The sequence below is a fragment of the Varanus komodoensis genome, unplaced genomic scaffold (genome assembly GCF_004798865.1).
Source record: "Varanus komodoensis strain SLA01 unplaced genomic scaffold, ASM479886v1 scaffold26, whole genome shotgun sequence".
NCBI classification, from domain to species: Eukaryota; Metazoa; Chordata; class Lepidosauria; order Squamata; family Varanidae; genus Varanus; species Varanus komodoensis.
Genome location: NW_025335684.1, coordinates 6,624,250 through 6,649,386, shown reverse-complemented (window position 1 = coordinate 6,649,386; position 25,137 = coordinate 6,624,250). Strand labels below are relative to the sequence as shown.

Here is a 25,137-nt window from a genome sequence, read left to right as displayed (position 1 = left end):
GCTAAAATGATGCATTACCCTTCCTGTGACACCAGACACAGATGTATAAGCAGGAATTTTCATTTAACTGTAAATTAGAACTTAATTCAGTTAGACGTTAAGCTGTAGCTTAAAACTTAATTATTTTCAATATTATTTGTTTCCATTTTTGCTTCTAGCTTGTCCTGAATTTCTAGTGTAGTCACCTTTCCATAGGGGAGACCCTTCAAAAAACCTTTCTCATAAGAATCAGAATCTTTGAATTATTTTAAGAGAGAGCACTAAATTTTGAGGTAGCGCAAGATGGAAAAGTATTTCTGTTGACAGAGATAGGAAGACCTGAAAAGAAAGGGGGGAAATGGGGGAGCCCTTCCTCTGCCCGTGTGGTTTGTTGGTTGGCTGGGTTTTTCCCCTTTTCCTTTCTGAAAACAGGGGGGAAGTCTAATTGTTTCTACTGTGTATTTATTTAGCAGCAGCAAGACACCAAACCACAGGCCTTTTCTCTTATTCGCATGTTGACCTCTGCTCATTCGCTTCCATTGCATGCATTCCATTTCAGTCTGGCCTTCCTTTCATGGCGGGACCCAGCTTGGCGCCACATGGTTCTGGAGGGGTCTCCCCTCCCAGCGGTGACCAGTCCTTCAGCTGCTTAGCTTCAGCCAGATGGGCGCACGCTCTGCCTTCACTCCATACTCCAGCACTGTTCCTTTTGTCTTTGGTCCTGCACAGCTCAGGCAGGGGGTATAGCTCAGGGGCAGAGTCTCAGGTTTGTTCCACAGCATCTCCAGCTTGGGGTGGGGAAAGTCTTGCTTGACATCCTGGAAGGCGACTGCTGCCAGCCCGTGTCCAGTGTTCTAGGCTAGGTAGACCCATAGTGTGTCTTGGTTTCAGAATGTTTGCTCTGTTCCTATTAGCAACAGGTGAGAAATGTGTCCAGTTCACATCTCAGTGCAAACTTACTAAATGAAACCTGAACATTCAACCCATCTTACGTTTTGCTGGCAAAATACGTACAATGTAGAAATTCGCCATAGAATTTGCAAGACGTTTGCCATACCCAACAAACAAACAGCCTTGTGTACAAAAATGAATGCATCTTTAGCAAAGCACTTTAATAATGTGTGCCTTTAAAAGTGTGTGTAGGAATGGTTCTGTTGATGAGATGGGGAACTATTTTATCTCATTGGACTGAGAAAAAAGCCAGAAAAAGTAAATTTTTGAAAACGTGCACACAAAATGCATGCGTTTGAAAAATGTGTGCATGGTCTGTATTTTTAATCATGCATAGGCTGTGCAAATGCTTGTGCATGTCTTTTCATGTGCATACCATGATGAGAAATTGGGACAGAACGAAGATAAAGTTGGGAAAAAGATAACCTGTTCAAACAATCAACCCACCCTTAGTTCTGCTCTATTTTCAAAATGCATAAGGTTTGTTTAGCAACAGTCTCCTCAAGAAGTCCACAAAAGATTATTCTTTTCTTGCCGAGCCACAGTTCGAATTCCATTTGGAATAATTCAAGCAAATTGATTTGTTTTCATATTTGTTCTTTTCAAATGAGCCACATCTGAGTTGAAAAAAGTCTCTGGGGAATTAATTTTCCACCCAGATGACGAAATTAGCCATTCTCTTCTCCTTTCTGTCTCAAAGCAACGCTGGAAATGGTTACCTGGATACCCTGCTCATAAAGGACGTGCACGGCGGAGCCATTTAAATAGCCTGATTTGTCATCTAAATGCAGCCATCATTAAGAGAGTCCTTTTGGGTGCAGCACTGTCAGCTGAAGGGAGCTGGTTCTCCTCAGCATGGCAGGGAGATCTGGGCTCCCCGCTGATTCTTGTGCCCCATAACTGAACTGCAATCTTGACGAGGGAGCTCCAACTCAGGAGCATGTGTTTGAATTGCCCGCTGCCCCACACACAGTCTCAGTGCTGCTGAAAATGTGTGCCTTCCTCACCTTCTCAAAGTGGAGAGCTTTGGCGTTCTCTCCACTAGACAGCCGGTGTGGGGTTGTGGTTAAGAGGGTGGAACTGGGACCCAGGCGATCAGGGTTCTAGTCCCCGCTCAGCCATGGAGCTCACGGGGTGGCTTTGGGCTAGGCACAGGCCTCCTGCTCAAGGTTTTTGTTGTGAGGATAAGCTGGAGAGGAGAAGTGTTTAAGCTAAGCAGGGTCAAGCCCGGTGGAAACTGGATGGGAGACCCGAGTCCTGCATTGAGCAGGAGATTGGACCGATGGCCTTCTAGGCCCCTTCCAACTCTCTGTTTCTGTGATTCACTTAACATGCAGATCAGATAAAGGGGAGGAGAATTCTGTAAGCCCTCGGAAGGAAAAAAGAGAGGATAGGAATATAGTAAATGAACAATCAGGAAAGGCAGTGTAGTGGTTAGAGTTTTGACTGGGACTCTGGCCATCCAGATTTGAGTCCCAGCTTGGCCTTGAAGCTCCCTGGATGACTTTGGGCCAATCCAAGAATCTTACCCTAATTCACAGGGCTGTAATAAAAAAATGGAGGAGACAAGGCTTATGTAAGCTGCCTTGATTCTTTGCAGGGAAACGGTAGGATATGGATTTAACTCATTCATTATTTAATACTTTTTTAAGAAATGCAGGGCCTATTCAGCCATTGGGAAGGTACTGTATATATCAGCATATAAGTTGACCCTTATAACCAAAAATAGCAAAGCAAAAGGTGGGAATCCTCTTATACACCTTATATACTGATATATACAGCAGGTAGAACTTCTTCAAAGTTCATGGTGGAGGAGCGTACCGTGCTAGGGCCTGGTGTGTGTGCGTGTGTGTGCACGGGAGAAGAGATAACAGAGATGGAAGGGACATTCCCACCTAAATCGCACCGAGAAGCTACCAAATCTGCCACTGAAACGCAGCACCATGTCATAAGAAGCCCCCTTTTTCCTGCTAAAACCAGCTCTTTCTGCCGCTCCATCACCACAGCGACAATGCTCAGCAGCAGCCGTGGCTCATTCCTAAAACAAGGGGGAACCGGCAGTCTTCCGCTTCTGCTCGAAAGACGCCTCAGGGGGTGGCGGGTGAAGGGAGCAGAAGCAGCCGAGAGGGGGAGGGCGCTGCAGAGAAAGCTTCGTCCACCTCTACTTGAGACAGGAACGACTGCAGGCTTGAAAGGGGAGCTTTGCATAAGCTCCGCAGGCATCACGTCCTTTAAATTAAAGCCGGCGGCGAGGGACGTGGACAAAAGCGCAAGCAAAACCAGCATCCCAGTTCCCCCTCCCCACGTGCATGAACCATTTAATGGCTTTTCAGCCACTTATTTTCGCCTCCACTCCACAGGCCTTACCTAATGACTGCCACTTATTCCAATTCACTCTATGGAATTATGCAAAATGAACAGCATCTCCTGCACCTAATGCAAAAGGTTGCCCAGAGCAGTGGTGTGTCCTTTGCCTGAGTGTCGTGTGCTCCTTTTGCAAAATCCATCTTTTCTATTATTAGCAGAGTGAGTGGCCATGAAATGCTTTGCCACAATGCTGGCCCGAGCAGTCGCTCCTGCCCGTTTCTGCGCTCATTAACGCTCGCTGTGCCTAATCGTCGTTGCTTATTGCAAGACGCAGCATCTGCATCCCATGTGCTCTCACTCTCGGATTGGCTTTTTGAGCATTGTGGCTGCCATTTTCCCCCCAGAAGGCCCTGGAATGAGGCTAAATCTAGGGCATTCTGGGGGATGGAGAGAAATGGTGGCCAAAGCAGCACTGCTTTCTCCTCCTCCTCCTCCTCCTCCTCCTCCTTCATCCCCATCTGTTCCTGGCCACTCCCAGCCCAAGGATTTGGAGGATCCTGGAGCAAGACCATCTCCATGGCCCCCGTCTTTGGGGCGAGCCCACTTCCTTCTCGCTGCCACTGCAGCTCACCTGCATGCCTGCCAGGGTGCAAGGGCTGGTCAGTGAAAGGGAGACAGATGCTGCGGGTCTTCTTTTTCTCCTCCATCACTCCTGGATGTTTGGGCTGCGGAACAGGGCAGACCGTGGCGCCAGTGTGAGCAGTGAGGAAGAGATGCATGGAATGAACTTTGGACCATGGGCCCCCTGCAGCCTTGTGGACCCCAGCCGATGCCCGACCAAGCTAACCTCCAGCACCAGCCTTACCTGCAGACATTATTTCCCCATGTCCTAGGAGTCCTTTTCATAGAATCATAGAATAGTAGAGTTGGAAGGGGTCACAAAGGCCATCAAGTCCAACCCTCTGTTGTTGCAGGACACCATGTTACACCATCCCACCCAGATGGCCGTCCAGCTTCTTTCTGAATGTCTCCAGTGTGGGAGAGCCCAAGGCCTCTCCAGGCAGCTGGTCCCACTGCCGTATTGCTCCGACAGTGAGGAAGCTCTTCCTGATGTCCAGCCGGAATCTGGGTTTTCAGAGCCTGAACTGATTATTCTGTGTCCTGCACTTTCGCACATCTTCTGTGCAGTCGGAAGCCTTCCCTTCCATGCCCTGCCAAGGCATTTGGCTGATCTGTAGCAAGTCCTACTTTGCGCCTTTCTGTTTTAATTGCTACTGCAGAGTTCTGTATACAGCTGGTCTTTAAAGTTCGTCTTTCGCTGAGCAGGGGATGGAATGAATACAGTTAAAAATTAATAATTCTGGTCATTTGCTTATGATCGACTCCTTCCGCCGCCACCTACCTACCAACAGGTCTGTCAACATAGGTATTTTTCTTCGTAATCTGTGATGCGATGGGATTGTTTTATAAGTTGAATATATCAGAGGAACTCTCTCATCATAAGCTATTTTTTTCCGTAAATCTGGTAGCATTCATATATATCTTCCAGGTGGTGATTAAATTCCTGCAGTGACACACAGTGTTTTCTTGTGAATGTCTTCCACATAATGAATATATTTATCATCCTAGAAGCTCACAATATTTTTTGGCTATTGTGCCTGGAGCGCTGCATGTATAAATAATGCAAAGCGTGTGGCCTCCCCCTGCAAGCATTTCCTGGGCTATTATGCCATTAAAAGTGGAGGAATCCGGGTTTCTTTCCACTGTGGGCTTACAGCTGAGAGCGCGAGCGAAGCAACAGTGCTGGAAGTGTGGAGAGTTTTATTTATTTATTAATTAAAACATTTGTATGCCGCCCCATTCGCCGAAGCCTCGGGGCGGCTTACAACAATAAGTTAAAATAATTGTAATATAAATCAAAAATATAAACATTAAATTAAAAATACAAAAATACAGTATAAAATAAGCCCCCCTGGCCAGATAAAATCCAATAATATTAACAGTTAAAATGCCGCTTGAATAAAAAGGTCTTCGCCTGGCGCCGAAAAACAAGTAACGACAGCACCAGGCGGACCTCTCTGGGGAGCGCGTTCCATAACTTAGGCGCCACCGCAGAGAAGGCCCTCCTCCGGGTACCCACCCTCCTAATTTCTTTCACGGAGGGTTCCCGGAGAAGGGCCTCCCCCGCCAATCTCAAGGGGCGGCTGGGCATATATGATAGCAAGCGCTCCTTCAGGTAACCAGGACCCAAGCCGTTTAGGGCTTTATAGGTCATAACCAAGTTGACGCCTGGACATGCAAGTGCACATTCAGAAAGTTTCACGTGTTGGTATTAATTACTGTGCTGAATCACAGTGGTGGAAGGAGAAAGTCCAACTCCACAAGATCCGAGGAAATCAGTGGCGTGCAACCCCCCCTTCCACACATGTGGTGCATGGAGGAGGAGCTGGCCTGGAAGGGCCAAGGGCTCTGTTGTGTCTCCCAGGTCAAGGTCAGTGGTGGCACCAGCTTTGCTGTCCTGCTTGGGTGTTGATCGCAGGGTCAGTGGCACGGGGAGGCCCCAGACTGGCTCTGCTCCTCCATGTACCGTGAGTTAAAGATTAGGGAGTCCTTTGAGACAGAGTTGTGGGCACAGGAGGGAAAGATGTGCAGCTTCCGTGAAGTCTGATCCATCTGCGTTTCATGGGCGATCAGCTGCCTTTCCTTCCATGGATGGAACGATATGTGCTGTTTGTTTGCAAATGCGAAAAAGTGCAAATACACGTTAGTTGACAGACTCGTGTTGTTGTTGCTCAGTTTCAAAGTCGTGCCCAACTCTTTGCGACCCCATGGACAACATTCCTCCAGGCCTTCCTGTCCTCCACCATCCCCCGGAGTCCACTTAAGCTCACGCTGACTGCTTCAGTGACCCCATCCAGCCACCTCATCCTCTGCCGTCCCCTTCTTCTTTTGCCATCTATTGTTCCCAGCATCAGGGTCTTCTCCAGGGAGTCCTTCCTTCTCATTAGGTGGCCAAAGTATTTGAGTTTCATCTTCAGGTTCTGGCCTTCTAAAGAGCAGTCAGGGTTGATCTCCTTAGGAACGACAGGTTTGATCGCCTTGCGGTCCAAGGGGCTCGCAGGAGTCTCCTCCAGCACCACAATTCAAAAGCATCTATTCTTCAACGCTCAGCCTTCCTTATGGTCCAACACAGACTTGGGGTCATGTGCAAAAAATATGTGCACACAAAAGCAATTCCATAGATCTCCCCTTCAGTTAGAAACAAAATGTTTTTCAGAACTGCAACTCAGAAAAAGTTGGTCCACTGCAGAATCCACAGATTGAATCCACAGAAATCCAAGCTCATTTGAATTCATTCCAAATATCTCAACTATCTTGAGTAGAAAGCCGTAATAAAATCTACAAGCCACAACACAAATCCTACCTACGTTAGCCAGATTGTGCCCCTCCTAAAACAGCTGAAGGGACGTAAAGCTACATTCCTGAGACCCTCTGTCCTCTCTCTGGCATTAAAGTACAGGATCCGTGCCTCAAAGATGAATACAATTGACCTATTTTTTCTTGTGTGCATGCATTGCTATTTTTGGTGAATGAACTTCTGTAACAGCAGGCAGTGATGGCGGAGAAGAGTGTTTATTTTAATGTGACTTGATTCTGCAACTGTGAAACAATGTGATCACCCAGTTCTCCTGTGAAATGCACATTTGGCTAAATTTTGCAGTGGAGCTCACAATTTTAAAAAAACTGAGAAATGAATCTGCGTGTTAGCGAAATCAGTACTAAAATTCATTCTGTCAGGAGACTTATATGCATATGTATATGTTAAGGGAAAATGACTACCTAAATGCATACGGTACATAAACGTGCACAGAAATCCTTTTCACACAAACCTTGTTTGGGTTGTCAGCGGGAAATTCTCAAAGTCGGAGAGGTTTAAGATCAGAGGGATGAGAAATGGAGAAAAACTGAGATTGACAGATCCGTTCCAGTCTAGGTGAAGAAGCAGGGGTGATTTAGATGTAGCATGGAGTGATTCATGAAAGATGGGGAAAGATGTTTGGGATGGTCCCGGGTCAGCCGGGATTCTCGGAGTGCACAATAGAGCAGTTCTCCGCGTCGGAACTCTTGCACTGGCTTTCGAGGCGAGTGTCAGAAGCGGAGCGCTGGAGAAGACTGGCCTGCTCGCTGGGGGTCGGGAGCTCCTGAAAAGTCACGGGCTGCTCTCAGCAACGTGCCGGGGATTCCGCTGCCCCTGTAGCAATCTGGGCTCGCGCTCAAGTATCGATTGGATGTTTGAATTGGAGGCATCCTTCTTGGCTGCCGTAGCAGCTTTGCAGTGGATGCTGTGTGCTTCTGGCCAGCAAGATGGCCATGGTGCGTTGCTTGCCTGCGCCGCGGAAGAGCCCGTCGGTCGCTGAACTTGTACCAGACTGGATCCTCCCCTCCGCTCTAGTGGAACTGCATCCAAATGGACACACGAGCGTGTGCCAACGCATTAATTTCCTGCGTGTCTGTCAAATGGACCAGGAGGTGTGGAAATAACTCATCCAAGGAGCTGAACCGTTGCATCCTGTGGAAAGGAGTTGTGAGTCAACATAGCAAGTGAGGCTGGCAACAAATGCTGCTCTCTTGAGAGCTCTGCTTCAGAGTTCCAGCCAGCCAGCTGGGCATTCCTGCTCTCAGCAACGTGCCGGGGATTCCGCTGCCCCTGTAGCAATCTGGGCTCGCGCTCAAGTATCGATTGGATGTTTGAATTGGAGGCATCCTTCTTGGCTGCCGTAGCAGCTTTGCAGTGGATGCTGTGTGCTTCTGGCCAGCAAGATGGCCATGGTGCGTTGCTTGCCTGCGCCGCGGAAGAGCCCGTCGGTCGCTGAACTTGTACCAGACTGGATCCTCCCCTCCGCTCTAGTGGAACTGCATCCAAATGGACACACGAGCGTGTGCCAACGCATTAATTTCCTGCGTGTCTGTCAAATGGACCAGGAGGTGTGGAAATAACTCATCCAAGGAGCTGAACCGTTGCATCCTGTGGAAAGGAGTTGTGAGTCAACATAGCAAGTGAGGCTGGCAACAAATGCTGCTCTCTTGAGAGCTCTGCTTCAGAGTTCCAGCCAGCCAGCTGGGCATTCCTGGCTCCCTGCCCGGCTTCCCTGCGAAAGCGGACCCTCGAAGGCACCAGCTCAGGATCTGAGCCGCTGCAGGCCCCTGCAGCCCGAACTAACCAAGCTGCACGAGGTGAAGGCCTCGTTGTTACACAGGCAGTACAGGATCCTCGCTCTGAAATTGCAGAAGGGTTGCAAAGCAGAGAGAAGCACAAGCGGACAGTTGGAGGGACTGCTGTCATTTTCCTGAGGACTGTGAAACCTGCTGTCCCCCTGTATCTCGGCCGCATGACGTTATCGTGTGGATCCTGGTTGGAAGAAGGACACTGGCCCAAAGGCACACCAGAGAAAGGGGGTCAGAGAGAGAGAGAGAGAGAGAGAGAGAGAGAGAGAGAGAGAGAGAGAGAGAGAGAGATGGGAGAAGGCTTGCAGGCACCCACCTTTACCTCCAGCTCCATCTACTACCAGGTTTTCACCAGGATGGCAACCTTGTGCTATAAGAGAGTTTCCCTGCCCTTGCTTGGTAGCCTAAACCAACTCGCTCCCTTCTGGAACATGTACTGCTCCGTTCTTCTTTGTCTTTCCACCTAGAGCGTGGAATATAATGACAGTCTAACAAGCCTAAGAAAATATCACACCACATCAAAGCAAACCCTATTCCCCCCGCTCTCTCTCCCTCTTCCCTCCCCACCCTTTCACTGCCCCCGGTCTCTCACTTTGACTGCAGAGCCGAGCTTTGAACAATTAAACATGTTCCCCGGGTTGCTATGCATTAGGAAATGTTAATAGCTGCAGTAAAACAAGTTCAAGGGTGTTCTTTATTAGGGAATGGCACCTCTGAGGAATTGGACATATTTAGCTCTAGGGTGCGATTATCACACCATAAGCACATGTTCACTGTCATGGTTGGAGTGATTATTCAGTGTCCTCCGGATTTTGAGTGCTGACAATGTGGAAGGGTGATTCGTCACTGCCGCCCCTTCCGGGGGAAAAGGATGCATTCTGCACTTGTGGAGAAGAATAAAAGGTGTCCGGGGTGGGTGAGCAAAGGAGGTCCAAGTGCCAACTTGGCCTTTTCAGAGAAAATGAAGCTGACAAGAGCCTCGCTTCAGTCGCTGCTCAGTGTAGAAGTTGGATAAGGAGAGCGACTTTGCTGCCTTCTTCCCCTCAGTAATGTGCTAGGAAGAACTTGTCTTTGGCCACGTGAGAAAGGAAGGTAACACTGTGCCTACAAATGGTATTTCGGTGTGTCCAAGTTCTGCTCCATCTCGAAGCTTAGTCCATGCCATCTCTGCACCAGCTTGTGAGCTTTTTCTTTTCTTGCTGGACAAAAGGCCACGCTGACTTTCGTGGGCTTCCTTTTCTGAGCACAAACATTTTGGAAAGGCTTGGATTAAGGCAAGTCTGCATGGATTTTTGGAAAGGACCCGTTTTCTCTGCACATTCTTCCTATACGAGTGCACCCTCGAACATTTTCCTTTTTGATGTGCCAGTCGCTCTGTGATTCACATCGCACGCTTGGAAATGAGCAAACGCTGACCGCAGATTGCATGTGTGGCTGAGATCAGACCGGGAAGGGCAAGCTGGGTAACCCCCATCAAGAGAGAACTGAAAGAGATCCTTCATGCAGCCTTAAGGCAGACACACAAAGGAAACAGTGGAAGAGGAGAGCACACCCGCCACAAGCACGTGCACGCACACAACTGCCAGCACAGCTGTCATGAACATGCAAGAGGTCGTAAAAAGCGCTTGTGCAATTTCTCCGCAAAGCAGAAGTTCATGAGTGGATTCACGTTTTAGGCAAGAGACATGGCTCAGGCGACGAGGCCCTGATTTGTGTGCAGAGATCCCTAGGTGTGAGCCAGGGATGCCCTACTGGCCTGGGGTGAAAACATGCCTGAAACTCTGGCAAGCCGTTGCTGCCAGTCAGTGTTGGCAGTACTGGCTGGATGGCCCACAGATCTGATGTGGTATCCGGCAGCTTCCTGTGTTTTGCTTGGAATCACAAGCTGGATCCCAGATTTGAGGGGTGCTGGTTGTGAGCCCGACCCTCCCTTTCTTGCCCCATGCTCCCAAACACCAGGCAGTCCTTGCAGTGCTGACCTTTATCGGCACATCACCACCAACTTGTACAAGCTAACTCTGAAAGGCCCCTAGCAAGTGGACAACAGCCTCTGCTCATGTGAAGAGTGATGACGAATCAGCTGGCAAGACCTACATCAACCCTATAAGTGGGCAGCTTGTCTCTCCCGCTCATGGGGTCAGGGGCCAGACAAGGCAATGGTTCTCCCTCCTCTCCTGAGTTTCCTCCCATCTCCTCCAACCCATGTCTGTTCCCATAGTTGGCCTGGGAAACAGTGGGTATTGCCCCTGATAGAGCATCAAAGGCTTCTGCTCTTCTTGAGTCCTGCCCTCCCACTGCCTCTTCCTCAGTGTCCTCCTCTTCAGAATCTGCTAAGACAAATCTTATTATGCATTTATTATTTATACATGTATTTATAGGCCGCCTATAACTGCCGAGGGCCTTCCTAGGCAGCTTACAGTAATCTCCATGTGTCTGTTTCTTTCCTGATTCCCCGTTCGATTTGCAAAACTTTCTGAAAGCAGCTTTGCTTTAATCCATAGAAGACATTGGATTCTTCTAATGGATCAAGGGAACGCTCCCATTTGGGCGCCACTCTTGTTGCGCAAATGTCTCGTTTGTGCAGAGAAAGTTGCAGTTGAAAATAAAATAAGAATCAGGCATGAGATGAACAGAGGAGCAAGGGTTCAAGAATCTGAGCTAGTCTCAGACAGTCCTCTTTCACCCATCCAATTCTATGGCCTTGTGGAGAGAGCAATTTCCAATCTGTGCCTCTTCCAATATCGTCTGTGTTTTTGCTGTTCTCTTGTTTTTCTGAGAAGTCGTTACGGGGGTGGATGCTCAACTGGGCTGATTACAGTGTTCCCAGAAAAGATTCCAAGAAACAGCCGTGAGTCCAAGCCACAGAGGTTGCTCTATAAATGGCGTCTGAGACAGAAAGGAGAGATACCGGAAAGAACATGAACTGGAAGTCCAAGTGGTGGAGACTGGCAAAGGCCAAGCCAAGCTTTCCCCCCTGTGGTTTGGTGGACATTCCAGCACTTGGGAGATAATTGAGATATTGAGTTCAGGGAGGAAGTGTAGCAGAAGTGTTGACATCCTGGAAGTCTTTGCCCCCGAAAGGCCAAGGTTGGGGCTAGTGCTGGTTGGCTCATTGAAGTACTAAGCTGGCTGTGAGGGGTCCAGCCCGTAATCATTAACGTTGCTCATTTCGCAGGTTGATCTCTCACATTTCCACCCACGAGCATCCAGCACGCAGCTTAGCAGCCGTGCCAAAGCAATGCAGTGCAATATGGTGGAATCCCATCACAGTAACTGATACATAACAGAGCTTATATTATGATGCATTATGGCAGATGCCCTCCGAAATGCTTTATAAGCTGCCACAAAGGGTGGGTGGACTGGGGCAGATCTCCCTAGAAGGGAGACCCTCAATTGCAGCTCCATTTTCCAGTCACCTCTTTACCTGTCAGCTGTTAAGGGCAGATGGTTGGTCTCCTGCCAAGGTCCACATCACATGGAAAGCAACCTCCTGGAGTTGGCCCTGCTTTTCACCACCTCAACCTGCTTGAACGACTGCTTCTCAGTGGCCCAAACCTCGCAGATGACAGCGCCTGAACAGAATTGCCCTTGTCCTTCTCCCCGCAGTCATTCCCTGGCTTATCTGGTGATAGCCAGCCATTTCCTGGCTTATCTGGCGATTGCCAGCTAAACCCTTAACAAGGCTGAGCCTGGCCTCCATTCAGGATGCATGAGGATTGCGTTCAGCCTGCATCTTTTAAGCCGAATGACCTAATTCACACTTCCCAAACGAATACACGGATCAGGGCATGGTTATCTTTCAGGTTTTGTGCTTCTATGAATTTTGCAATAGATTTCTCAGCTGGGAAAAAAATGTCCCCAAAGGTAATTAGAATCAATCTTTGGGGGATCAAATGCATGCAGCAATTTTGCATTGCGTGGAAAGTCAAACCTTATGGGACATTTTTGTGCATCTTAAAACAAAGACATGTGGTTTAATTTGGAAACAGGGTAGTACAGACTTGCAAATGTTCTAACATGGCCCTGAAAGAGACTGATCTGTCTATCCTTAGCCTCTTTATTAATTTTCCTGCAATGCCCTGAAATGATGCTAAGCCAGGGGCATTGTGGGAAATTTAAGTTGCAGCTGGATTCAGCTACTGGCTGGGGCTGCGCAGAAGATTTTGCTGGAATTAATTTTTAAAGGGACAGCAGAGAGACGCGAATGTGGGATTGTGCAGCTCAGCACAGTCTGAGTCTACCTAAGTTCTCCAGGTCCCATGTCTGCCTTTTTCACTCCAGGTCTGTTTCAGACTGTGAGCTTATTTTTTTTTTCTTCTTGCACAAAATCCATATATATTTTCATGCATTTTTTCCCCAAATGTGTGCATCGATTGCGTCCAGATGAACACCATATTCTCCCTTAGGTGAATGGGTGTTTGTGAGCATTTTGAAAAATAAACTTTCTTTATATTCTTTATTTCTATTTCAAACACACGTGTGCCGTCAGGTGGATTTTGAGGATCCACAGATCACATTGCAAGCTCCGCAATGTAAGAGATTCGAACACAGGCCTCACCTGAGTCCTTGTTCAATCTGGAGGGTGCAAACTGGGTAAAATCCTGATCAAAACTGAACTGGAGCAAATCAGTTACGTCCCTTGCCAGTGGTGCTTCCCACTGGAGCACTGGGCCTCAGACAGCTAAAAAGTCCTGCCATCAGGCCTCTTTCAAAGGACATTCAGTCCAAGAGCTTTTTCATGCCTGCAACTTCCCAGTTCCAGCTTTGCCTCTTTGAGCATATGCATAAAATAAGGCCCGATCATCCTTTGCTGAGAGACTGTTAGACCTCAAGGATGCCCCTTGATATCTAAAAGCAACTCTCCATTCTTCCATGGATGATGCCCAAAGGGAATTGGGCATCTTTCTATGGGTACCACTTCTTGTATTGCCATGAAGCTTGGCCACATGGACCTGGATGGAAATGGTGCAAGGAATGGTGAATTCACTCCCTGGGTTCCATACAAGGTATGGAGAAGTTTGGATGGGATTTCAGCACCTTGGAAAGCTGGCCAATTTAGCCTGAACCACTTTAGATACAACTAATTTTTCCTTAGGTCTGAACATAGGCTTGAAAACCAGGAAAAATGTGTAATATGGATGAATACACAGAACAGAGAACACAGAACTCTTTCTCAGGTCTTTTTTGGACCCCCACCCCAAGATCTCCACTTTTTTGCAGCAAAGAACTGCAGTCGATTCATCAAGGCTGGGAAAAATAACCTCAAAATATTCTGTGCTCCGCCCCGCAGTTCTTTCCAAGCTGTCACATCTCCAGGCCCAGTGGAGAAGCTTGCTTCAGAAAATTGGAAGCTTTGTGTACCTTCTTAGCTTTGGAAAACTTTCTCACAGATTTGGTTGCTTTGGAAGGCTTGTTCGTCCCTTCCAAATGGGCAAAACAGCCCGATTTCAAGCCAACAGGTGCATCCGTCTGCATCTTCGAGAGCTGAGGCAGATGCAAAGTTCCAAACACAGTCTGGTTTCGTTTGAGCTGCTTTTGGAAAGCCCTGGCTTCCTTCTGGCAAAATCCTGATGCTCTCTGAAGCAGCCTACCTGGTTTCTGCATTTGGGCTGCATCCAAACATCTGCTCTCTCCACGCTAAGTGACTTAGAACCTGCAGCAGCAGCTGGATGGTGGAGTGAAGAGAACTAATGATATGTGAGAAATCCGATGGGAGAGGGTGCAAAGCTGAGCGTTTTCCATAATGCAGCCCCCCAAATTCAGCTTTGCCAACTCTGCGCTCCGTATGGCGCCGTCCAGGTCTGCTTTTGGATTTTCCTCTCTGAGATGGGTCATGATTTGCATACTGAAAACACTTGCCCCCTTCGGAAAGTCGGCCAATTTGCACCCAGCAGCATCTGAGAAGCACATGAGCCCTCATGCGATTTCTGCAGATCGCACGACGACCATGTGCTTTTCTGGTGGTAGTTTGCAAACCATGTGGAACATATTGCAATTTGCATTATTTATTTATTCGTTTTTTAAAAGCTTTTCTGTCCTGTTCTTTACCAAAGCCTCATGATGGTATAAGAATATAAAATTTAATTTAATTTAATAAAATATATTATTCTATTCGATTCTAATATATAGAATATATACAACAAATATATACTTTTGTTTCTTATTATAATGATATTGCACCTTTTTCCCTTTCAAGGAACTCAAGGCACCTTACCTACCCCTCTTCCTCTCAATCTTATCTGCGCAACAACAACCCTGTGAGGTAGGCTGGGCTGAGAGTCTGTGACTGGCCTTAAGTCACCCAGTTCACTCCATGGCTGAGCGGGTTCCAGAACCCGGATCTCCCAGGCCCTGAGTCCAACACCAAGGCCTCGCTGGCTCTCCCTAAATGGCATCAAACCAAATCTGTGCAAATTCCCTTAGGATTTATTTTTGAAGACCTTGCTCTGCCTTAGAGACTTGCCCCACTTCGGATAATCAGATCAGAAATGGGCAGAGAATTTCACGGAGCTCAGACAGGCTGGACTGCCCTGCCTCGCACATCCCTCGAAAGAACCAGGCTGTGGGGCATTTACCCCAGAGATCAGTGTTATCCTTCTGTATACGGTTGCCCTGCAGCCATGGGGAGTTAACACTTAAGTGCCGTTTCTTCGCTTCTGCGGTGAGGGCCGCCCCATACGTTGGACAAGCAGCATCAGGTTGTGCCCACTTTCCACCGATAGCCATGATCCCCGGATTGGGACTGGTCCCTTTCTTCTAGACATCCTTTTAGGATCAAGGCTTACCTTGTCAAGGAATCTCTGGGATGCATTTGCATTTTGCTGGAGATTAAAGGCAAGATGCTATTGATTTGTTAATTAGCCAGATTTTTTGAAGTTTATCAATGAGATCAAGCAGTCCCTGCTGAAGCGTATCACTGGATAAGTATCTTCCGTCAGAAAATCATTATAAAGATTAAAAGAAAATGCCAAACAAGACAAAAACCCAGAACCAAACCCAGACTCGGGAAACAGTGTTGGATTGCAGAAATGAAGCTGGTGTAGTCATTTGGCCAGGTCTTGGCCGCTTGTTCAAAGGGGAAGAAATACAAGCATGGGTGAGAAGCCAGCCATGGTTGTTGAAGGTATAGGTCAGTTGAAGGACCGGCTACGCACAAGAATCTGGTCCCAGGTGTTACCAAAGATAAGGACCACTTACCATGGCTTCCCCGAATTGTGTGGAGTTCTGCCATGCTGTTGTTGTTGTTGTTGTTCTTCTTCTTCTTCTTCTTCTTCTTATTATTATTATTATTATTATTATTATTATTATTATTATTATAACATTTCTATGCCGCCCCTTGCCGAAGCCTCGGGGCAGCTTACAACACAATAAAATACATTGAAATACAATAGAACATAATAAATTACCACTAAATACAAAAATACAAAAAAAAACACTGAAATACAAACATAATAATATAAAATTAAAATTAACAGTATAAAATAAAGTAAATAAAGAATATAGGAGGAGAAAAGAGAAGGAAGAAGAAGTTGCCCTGGCCAGATCATATATTTTAACAATTAAAATGATGTTTAAATAAAAAGGTCTTTACCTGGCGCCGAAAAACCAGTAACGACGGTGCCAGGCGGACCTCTTTGGGGAGTGAATTCCATAGGCTGGGCGCCACCGCAGAGAAAGCTGCGGTGTTCTGGAGACGGAGCCAAGCGATGACCCTTGCAAAGGCAGAATGTCCCACCCCAGAAGCCTGTGTGGACGTCATACGCACCATTTGCTGACGAGCTCAAATCCACATCGAGGGAGGGACTGTGGCTCTGGGGGAGCGTGCGCCTTGCATGTAGAAGGTCTCAGGTTGAACCCTGGATAGAGAAATGCCTGGGAAACCCTGGAGAGCCATTGTGGCCAGCGCAACAAGACTGGGCTGCACTTGCCAAGGATTTGGCTGTGTCTGAGGCAACGCCCTGTGCCCAGAGACCTTAAGAGAGTCCAGGGCACCCCATTCGCTCAGTCAAAGGAAAGAGGGCTCTGCTTTCAGGCAATGCATGTTTGGTCCATTTAGCACGGGCCCTTTGCTCATTCACTCACATGGATGTGCGCCGGGGGGAATGACAGTCGGAGGTGGACAGGGGAAGAAGCATTCTGATTAATTTCATTACCCTTTTCTTATATCATTTATTGCAATTATTTTGTAGGATAATGATGACCATGAGGGTTGGAATGAACCGTTCCCTAATCTGCCCCTGCAGAATCCTTAGGCTTCCCCTCATGCTTGGCACACGCCTGAGCTAAGCCAAGAGGAAGTCTGCAAATAGTGGCTTAACTTTGCGAACGGGTGCTTGCGGCTTCCCCATCCCTCTCCCCTCCCCACGCCTTTTTCCTTTCCTTTCATGTTGTGTTTTTGTTTTAGATTATACGCCTGTCTCCAGGGACTTTTTTTTCAACCTTGATCTCATCTAACCTGCTGCAGGACCACTGAACAAGGGGAAAATGCACCAAACAATCATCAGTATTTGTAATGCTCAGCCGTGTATGTTTCCTTCAAATGTATCTGAAATGCAGGAAGGACCGATTCATTTGTTGGCTCCTTCACTCAACCTTGTCAGTAAGCTTTGGAGCATGACAGGCGGTGGTTTCTCTCTTTTTCCCTAAAACGGACAAATCATTGGTAGATCTTGTTTTTAAGAAGGAAGTGACATGCCAGATGCCGATGCCCAGGCGTAGCCGGAGTCAAAAGAGACAAGCGATGACTCCAGAAAGTGTTATAATTGCCCTTAGTAATAATTCCATAAAGTGACAATCTTCTCTGCTGCTGTTAATGAGGTGTTTAGCTGGATAAATAGATCTTGTTAAACTGTTTGCACATGTGTGCTAACAAGAGACGAATCACAGAAACAACTTGCTTTCCAACATGCACAGAGAGCTTAAGCTTAAAATAAATAATGACATGCTATGAGCAATAATGAAAATTATAAAGATGGTTTGCACAATCACAGGCCTGCAAAGATTGTATGTGCAAGAGGGAGAGAAAAATCTGCTTTGTTTTGCATTCTAATTGCCTCTTTTCAAGCACGACTTCCATTCTGGTTCTGCACCAGCTCACAAGCTTTTTAAAAAGTCTGTATGCAAAGCTGTAGGCATTCTAGCATGTGCACAATGTTACACCCATTTGTGTATGCGGTTTTTTTCTCAACAGGCACATATTTTCCCAATCAGGTTCCCTAACATATGACTTCTCACATGCGATTTTCCTCAATGACAATATTTTTTGTGCAAAAATGTTCCCCATGCAGTTGGAATGCATTTTTGGATTGGTTCTGCATTGCAAAATTTGGAGAAGTGTAAAAAGTAAAACAGGCTGGTTTGCCTGTTAGGTTGCAAAGTATGAATTAAGTCATTTCATATAAAAATGTGAACCAAACATGACCTTCTCCTTTCTTTCCTTTGCAGACAAACAAGAGAGCAGGAAACTCCCCCAGACTTTTTTTATTTCTCAGACTATGAAAGGCATAATGCTGAAATTGCGGCGTTTCATCTGGACAGGTAAGGAACACTCAGTAAGAAATTTTACAAGAATTAAATACATGATGGGAGAGAAAGGAGGGGAAGACTAACAGAATCCTTTCAACATCAGTGTCAAGCTAAACAGGATCGCTTCTGTCCTTAATGATGTTAAATGGGTACGAAAACAAAACCACAACTTGAAGAGGGGAGAAGGCAAACCAAAATATTACAGTTTGAGAACTGTTTTGCTTTTTTTTCCCCTAGAGAAAAAGGGATGGAGACAGAAAATTGATTGTATGGTTACTTTATGCTGTAGCCTGAAGTTGCCACATCCGGAACCTTTGAATTGTGTAATAATTATATGGATGACCACCCATCATTCTGAGTGCTGATACTTGGTGGACCAAACCTCACTGCCTGTGTGCAGCGAGGGGATATCCAACTGCTTGCAAAAACCGCGAGCTCTGAGGAAGAGTGAACCGCTCTTTAGGTGTGAGGGTGAGGGGAAGCCGTTGGCCCAGGGATGATGGGACTTGCTCAGTAACTGCGAATACCGGCAGCTCAAGCAATGTGGGAACCCACCTGGGAGGGGGAAATGAAGGGGCCAGAATCTTGAACGAAGGTGACCCTGCCCTGCACATTTTCTCAGAAGCCGATTCTAGGGCTGGGTTGAACCCCTTTGGAGTCCATCCCTCTAGTTCCCGCAGGCTTCACCTTAAGCTTGGCCTAATCCTGCAACACGAGTCGAGCCAACAGGAAGTCTGCGGCTGCTCACAGCTTCACAACAAGCAGCCTTCCCCATCGGGGAGGCTGCAGGATTCGGTTAAGGGGGGCTGTGCGTGGCACGCAAGCCTCCCTCCCTGGAGACCAAACGTCTCAGCTGCTCACTGCAACTGGTCGTGGCGCACGCCGGGGAGGGCGCTGCTTGCGCAGTCCAGGGGCTCGTTTTCTGGCAAGCGCCCCACGCCCGCTGGGCACACGCACTGGGGTGTCTGCAAAGCGGGTTCAGTCCAGAGAACTGAGCACCGGGAATCCAACAGGCAGAGCCCGTGCACACCCCTGGCCATGTACACTGAGCCGGGATGTCGGCCTCTCTTTACGAGTGCTCCAGCTTGTGAGAGCCCCCATTCTGGGATGCCATTCCGAACCCTGCTGCAAAACGTTCCTGATACCTTCAGGAATATGTTTCTATCCACCTCATATAGGCTTTCAGAAAGAAAGGCAGGCATATTATCTTAGCGGTGGCAGCACCAAGACCCAGAGTTTCATGGAATCTGGTCTGATCAATTGCAGCCACTGATCTGCATGACTAGAAGAAGCCATTGCGATTAGGAACTGGGAAGATGGAGCAAACGTTTTCTTTCCCCTCCTCGTGGCATTTGCATTGTCCTAAAGGCCTAGCAATCATCCTGGGATGGTCTGTCCCGTTTCAAATTGCTGCTGGTTGGCCAAGAAGGGAATTCTCTCCCTCAGCTGAAGAGTCTCACGCACAGCTGAGGAATTCTGAGTGTTGGTAGAACTCTTTGCTGTCTGAGCCTATATAGGATTGCAACCTGGGAAAGGATTTTCTGAAGTTCTCAGAAGTTAGGCGGTTCTCAAACAAGAAATAAATGTATGTATGTCGGCCGTGTGCTCTGTGTGTGTGTAAACTGAACTGGGTGTTTTTTCCTAAATTGCTTGTAAGCCACCATAAAACCTAAGATCACCAACATGATCTCAAGATCTCAGAATCCCCGTATCTTGTGGTCCTGTTCCAGAATCCTGGATTTTCGCCGTGTACCACCAGTTGCAGGGAGACTGGTTAACATGACCAGGGAAATAAGGGATGTCACTCGTGACAAGAAGCTGTGGAGGACATTTTTCATATCTCCAGGTGAGCACAACTTGTCCAACAGCAGTGTGCTAATTTGCACTTTCCATTGAGAAAGATGTGATGTTCATCAGGCCGGTTTGCTGCCCCTGAGAGTCTCTCCCACAGGGAATCTGGCCGGAAAGGGCTCCATGAGCCTGGCGGAAAGGAGAGCCAGCCGGGGCTGGTTAATCTGCCCTTCATCAGGAGCAAAATAGTAAAGGTACAGGTAAAGGCTTCCCCTCAACATTACATCCAGTCATGCCTGACTCTCGGGGGCGGTGCTCATCTCCGTTTCCTGGCCGAGGGAGCCAGCGCTTGTCCGCAGACAGTCTCTGTGGTTGTGTGGCCAGCATGACTAAACACCGAGGTGCACAGAACGCTGTTACCTGCCCACCAAAGTGGTACCTTTTTATCTACTTGCCTTTGCATGCTTTCAAACTGCAAGGTTGGCAGGAGCTGGGACGGAGCAACGGGAACTCACCCCGTTGTGCAGATTCGAACCGACAACCTTTCGATCAACCAGCCCAGCAGCACAGAGGTTTAAACCACTGCGCCACCTGCAGTCCCTCAGGAGCAAAATAGGCCATCCTTTTCCTGCTGGATTGAGGCCGTCCAGCTCATGCCTGGCAGGCCTATTATCATTCCTCAACCTCGTCCTTAATAGTTGCTTTTCAAAGCCGGTGCTCCAGTGTCTGCCCAAGCATGGAGACTTAATGACGTGCAGCATTCTTAGCGTGGACCTCCAATGACTTAGTTAATAACACCTGATTGACTCAGGAAAAAAAGAAGAGGAACCCTCGGGAAGGTAGATGCTGTCCGTGTAAACATTTCAAGTGAGTCCCATGTTGCAGCTGCTCAGAATTCTCAGTTGGATTCCTCTGACTGACGACAGTAGATGCAGGGCGAGGCAGAGCTGCTCTGTGAACGCATGAATTATGTAAGGACCCAGAAAGATGGTGATCTTAACTGGCAGCCTGAACAGAGAATTCCTGGGCTTCTGCCCTTTCACGTCCCCAAGTCGCCTCGGCAGTTCTGATTTTAGGAATGATTTGGGTTGTGCCTTAGACCTCAGCATAAAACTTGGGGTGTCCATCCAACCATCTGTCCATCTGTCCATCCATCCACCCACCCACCCCTTGATCTGCCTCCCCTCCCCTCCCCTCCCCTCCCCTCCCCTCCCCTCCGCCATTATTTTTATTCTTATTAGAGGAAGGAGATATCATTGTGTTCCCACAATAACCAACTGGATGCATGTGTGAAATTCCAAATTGGACATCAGTTCAATAGCACCCTTCCACTTTCCTTCACAAGCATCTACATACCTGTACAGGTATATTTCCATAAAGTCTTTCAAGTCTTGGTACTGGACTAAAATTTAAGACCCTCACATTATTTCTCACCACCCTGTTTAAGCAGAGATGCCAACGAGACCAGAACTGCCCGTGAACTTAGTCTAGCATGATGAGGGCTTTGAGAAGTTCTGGAGGACACAAGATCCACGTTGGATCCGACCCAACAGCTGTTTCAGTGGGCAATCTGTTCACACACTGGCCAACCAGCTGCCTGTGGGGACCCACAAACAGGACAGGAGTACAACTGCACCCATGTTACCCAGCAACGGACATACATGGGAATATCCTCTCTGAGACTGGAGATCATATCAAGCTATCAGGGCTAGAAGTCATTAATAACCTTCTCTTCCATCCATTTGTCTAATCCCTTCTATAGCCCTGCAGACTGGTCAGCTATCACTACAACTTAGGGTAGGAAATTCCACAGAGTTCCCCCACCAATCTGCTTTATTCTAGACGGACTCTAGAATTATGAGAACTGTCGTCATGCGTCAGGAATAGGAGAAACGTCTACCTGCCCCCAGGAAAAAGATCCCATTAGGAGATTTCTTTCCTGAGACTCTCCCATGGGGAGCTTTGCTGGAAAACTCTAGTTAAAGAGCTACTTTTCTGCACAAAGAACCCGCCCTTTGTTCAGAGAAGCACGTCGGGGAGCAGGCAGAAACAGGGTCAGTCGATAGGCGCTGTTCCATTTGGAAAAGAAAATATGACAAGAGTGCATTACATGCAGAGGGGAGACTGGAAAGGGGTCAACAATTATTTAAATGACTTTCTACACATTTTGCAGCCAGACAAACCGCTGTAACTCCAGGCCTCTAATGAACGAGTGGTAATTTGCTAGCAAAAAAGAGACATATTAACCATGGAGGCCGTAGTTTTCAGAGTAATAGAAGCGGCAGTTTACCAAAATCAATGCCACGAAGTAAGTACTGGGACTTTTGTTCGTGTTAACCAATTGCAGGAGATTATAGATCTCCACTCCTGCCAACCCGCCACCCTGGGTAAACAAACAATAGCATCTCTGTTCTACTTCCCCCGGGGAAGAGAGATTAAGATCTTTTCAGGTCCTCTTTGAACATGCTTGAGATGATTATCGCTGTCCAGGTTTTGAAATGGCAAGAGAACGGCTGACTGTGCAGAGTCGCACTAATCTTGCTGCGGTGAAGAGACACGTACAGTGCTGCAGCAGGCCCAGACTTCTCCAGATATTTGACTCTAGAGGGAACCACCGTCTACCGCAGTGGCCTGGCAGGTGCCTGCAGGAACAACCACCCTGCTAAGCTTGCAGATTCACTCAGGTTGGGCCGAGATGCCCTCCAAGCTCCCACAAAACCTCAAGGGGCTGCACAGCTGCTTGGCAAGCATCCTCAGACAGGTGGGGCCTCTCTGCGGATGCAGAGGAGCCTCTTCATCTAAGAAGCTGCCAGACGGGGCCAACCTGTGATTCCCAGAGCCCCTCCATCCCAGCGCAACCTCACCAGATGGTACCTCCCTTGAGGATTGCCGGGAGCTGCCTTTCTCTTAGGCGTCCTCCCTTCCCCAAGGCCGAGCAAGCTTGTTTTTTGTTCCTGCAATCCTTGGAGAAGCGAGGAGCTTAGGGGAGGGGCACAGAGCGCCTGGCCAGACCGAGGCCCACCTGGAGTCCCATCTGGTCCCCTGGGTTTCCCCCGAGGACCCACCCCCTCCCCTTGAAGACACCCCCTCTCCCCAAGCCACTTTTTCTCCGTGGTTGCCAGAATTTTTCCCTATCTGAAAAAGTTGAAATGCTTCTGATTCCTGTATCTGCTTGTGAATCACATGATAGCCCACCTTCTGTCCTGCTCACAGGGCAATTAGAGAGCTTCCAAGCCACTACCTGTCAGTAATTTGGCTGAGCCCCCTTTAGCTTTGGCCCTGCCCCCCCCCCCCCCGCAGGCTCCCGCTGGAAGGCTGACCCCAAGGGGTTCGCCAAAGTGGAATCCAGCCCTCATCCAGAAGAGCTGCCCCCCCCAACTTGAAAGGGGATGTCAGGGTTGGTTGCATGCAGGTATAAGCAAAATTCAGTGGGTGCCTTTGAATGGGTACCTACTTCCCGTAAGGAAAGGTCTGCCAGGTAGCACATGATGGGGAAGAAGCAGGAGAAGAAGAACCCAAACGCCACACCCCAATCCATGTGACACCCCACAAGTTTCAAATCCAGATGTTTATCCTTTCATCAGCCGACAAAAGCCTTTGCCTGGGGGAAGAATGGCTCGGTTTTATTCTGTTTGCACATGCAAATCTCACGTTCCTTCTTTCCATTTGTGGAGGAATTTATGCCCTTTGCTAAGCTCTTGCCCAGAACCAAACGGGATGCCATCCTCATCCATCCCGAACTGTGTGTCAAGGAGAGTGCAAGCGCTCCTAGTGGCACTCGCGCTTCGAAAAACAAGAGCGGCTTGTCTTATCACGCGCCCCTTGCTGAATGCTCACGGTAGCACTTTCCCTTAGTACGTTCCTATTTCCATGTGTTCCGTTCTCGCTTTTCACACTTCGGAGCTGATACACCTACCTACCTATCTGCACGACATGATAAATGTGCCTGTGCCAATCACACAACCATGCCACGAGCTTTTCTTTATGCAACAGGAAGTGCAGAAAGAGCCTTTTATCAGGGCTGCGGCACGTGGGTAGAAGATGCCTCTCTCTCCCCAGCCATGATCTTTGCTAAAATCCATCCTGCACAACTACTAACCCCACGGTGCTGAAATGTTTTCTTCCTGTGGCGAACTGCATTGCGTGTGAGGGGTTGGTTTGCAGAGGTGGTTGCTAGGGAGGGAGTATTGGGCATTGTTATATCTTCCCATGCATTGCAATCCCAATTTAAAAAAAAGGCAGGGTACCTACTATTAAATCAACCAAAATAATCCTGATGTGATAGGAAGTAACACCTTGTGCATTGTGTGTAGAGAGGCCCTTAACGTCCCATTAAAAAAAATAGAATTGCATGCAAAAGAAGTGATAGTCCATACACTCGCATTGCTTCCAGTTGTGTGGACAAGGGGTATAGAGAGATGATCAGCCCATGCCCCACACAGATATGGGGTAGATGTTCTACCTCCAGTGCCACTGGACATCCAGCTGTGGATGGCATGGTGGAAATGGTGGGAGAGACATACCTAAAACCCAAGGCACATAGACCTGGATACTGGAGCCAGCATCCCAGAGAAAATGAGTCCATGCGCAGTGAATTGTAATCCTGTCCAGTGCATGCCAGCATCAAAGGCAGGGGTTACACTTGCTGTGGTTTGTGGAAGGATGTTTGCTTCTTGGCGAGATAGGTGCTTGTGGGCAAGATCTCAAGACTGTACCGTGTCTCATCAAAGCTTCATCAGGTTCAACAGAAAGCTAAAATATTCCTCCCTCGAAACAGCAGAATCAAAGTAGAGTAGAGTTGCAAGGGGCCAAGAGGGCCGTCAGGTCCGGCCTCCTGTTGTTGCAGGTCCCCAATTTATACCGTCTCACTCGGCTCCTCATTCATAGGAGGGTGAAGGGGCAGTTAAAAGGATTCCCCAGCTCCTGAAGGACCACCTTCCAAGCAGCTCATTGTCCACCCATGTGAGATTCCAAAATTTGTGCCTGAAGAAATTCCCAGGGACCCTTTTCTCCTCGTAGCTTTCTGCAAAAGCTTCCTTATGAAGATGATACAAAAAGACATTCAGGGCATTTCAGAGATGGATTGTGGGCCTATAGATGCTCCTGCTCGGCACCATACTGTCCGATTCGGTCGGATATGTGAAGTAGCTCCACATCACTGGTCAGTCATTGCCTCCCACAGAGGATGGTGCTCACCACGACTCTGGCCACTTCACACATGGATGAGTCAGTGTTGGCTTCACAGATGACTCACTGCAGGCAAAACTTGCGCACCATCTGGTGCCAACCCCAGCTTTTCAGCAGTCAGGGCACAATTTCATCTGTGACTCATCAAATGTTGAGCAAGCTAATGATTAA

General features: G+C 48.0%; 1 protein-coding gene across 1 annotated transcript in view; it reads left to right on the top strand.

Moving 5' to 3' along the window:
• FAM20C (FAM20C golgi associated secretory pathway kinase) overlaps positions 1-25,137 on the top strand; it is an 80,625-nt gene that overhangs the window by 45,817 nt on the left and 9,671 nt on the right. Inside the window, exons 4-5 of the mRNA XM_044433660.1 lie at positions 17,908-18,000; positions 19,719-19,834. Coding sequence (XP_044289595.1) covers positions 17,908-18,000; positions 19,719-19,834 — 209 coding nt within the window. The remainder of the gene's footprint in view (positions 1-17,907; positions 18,001-19,718; positions 19,835-25,137) is intronic.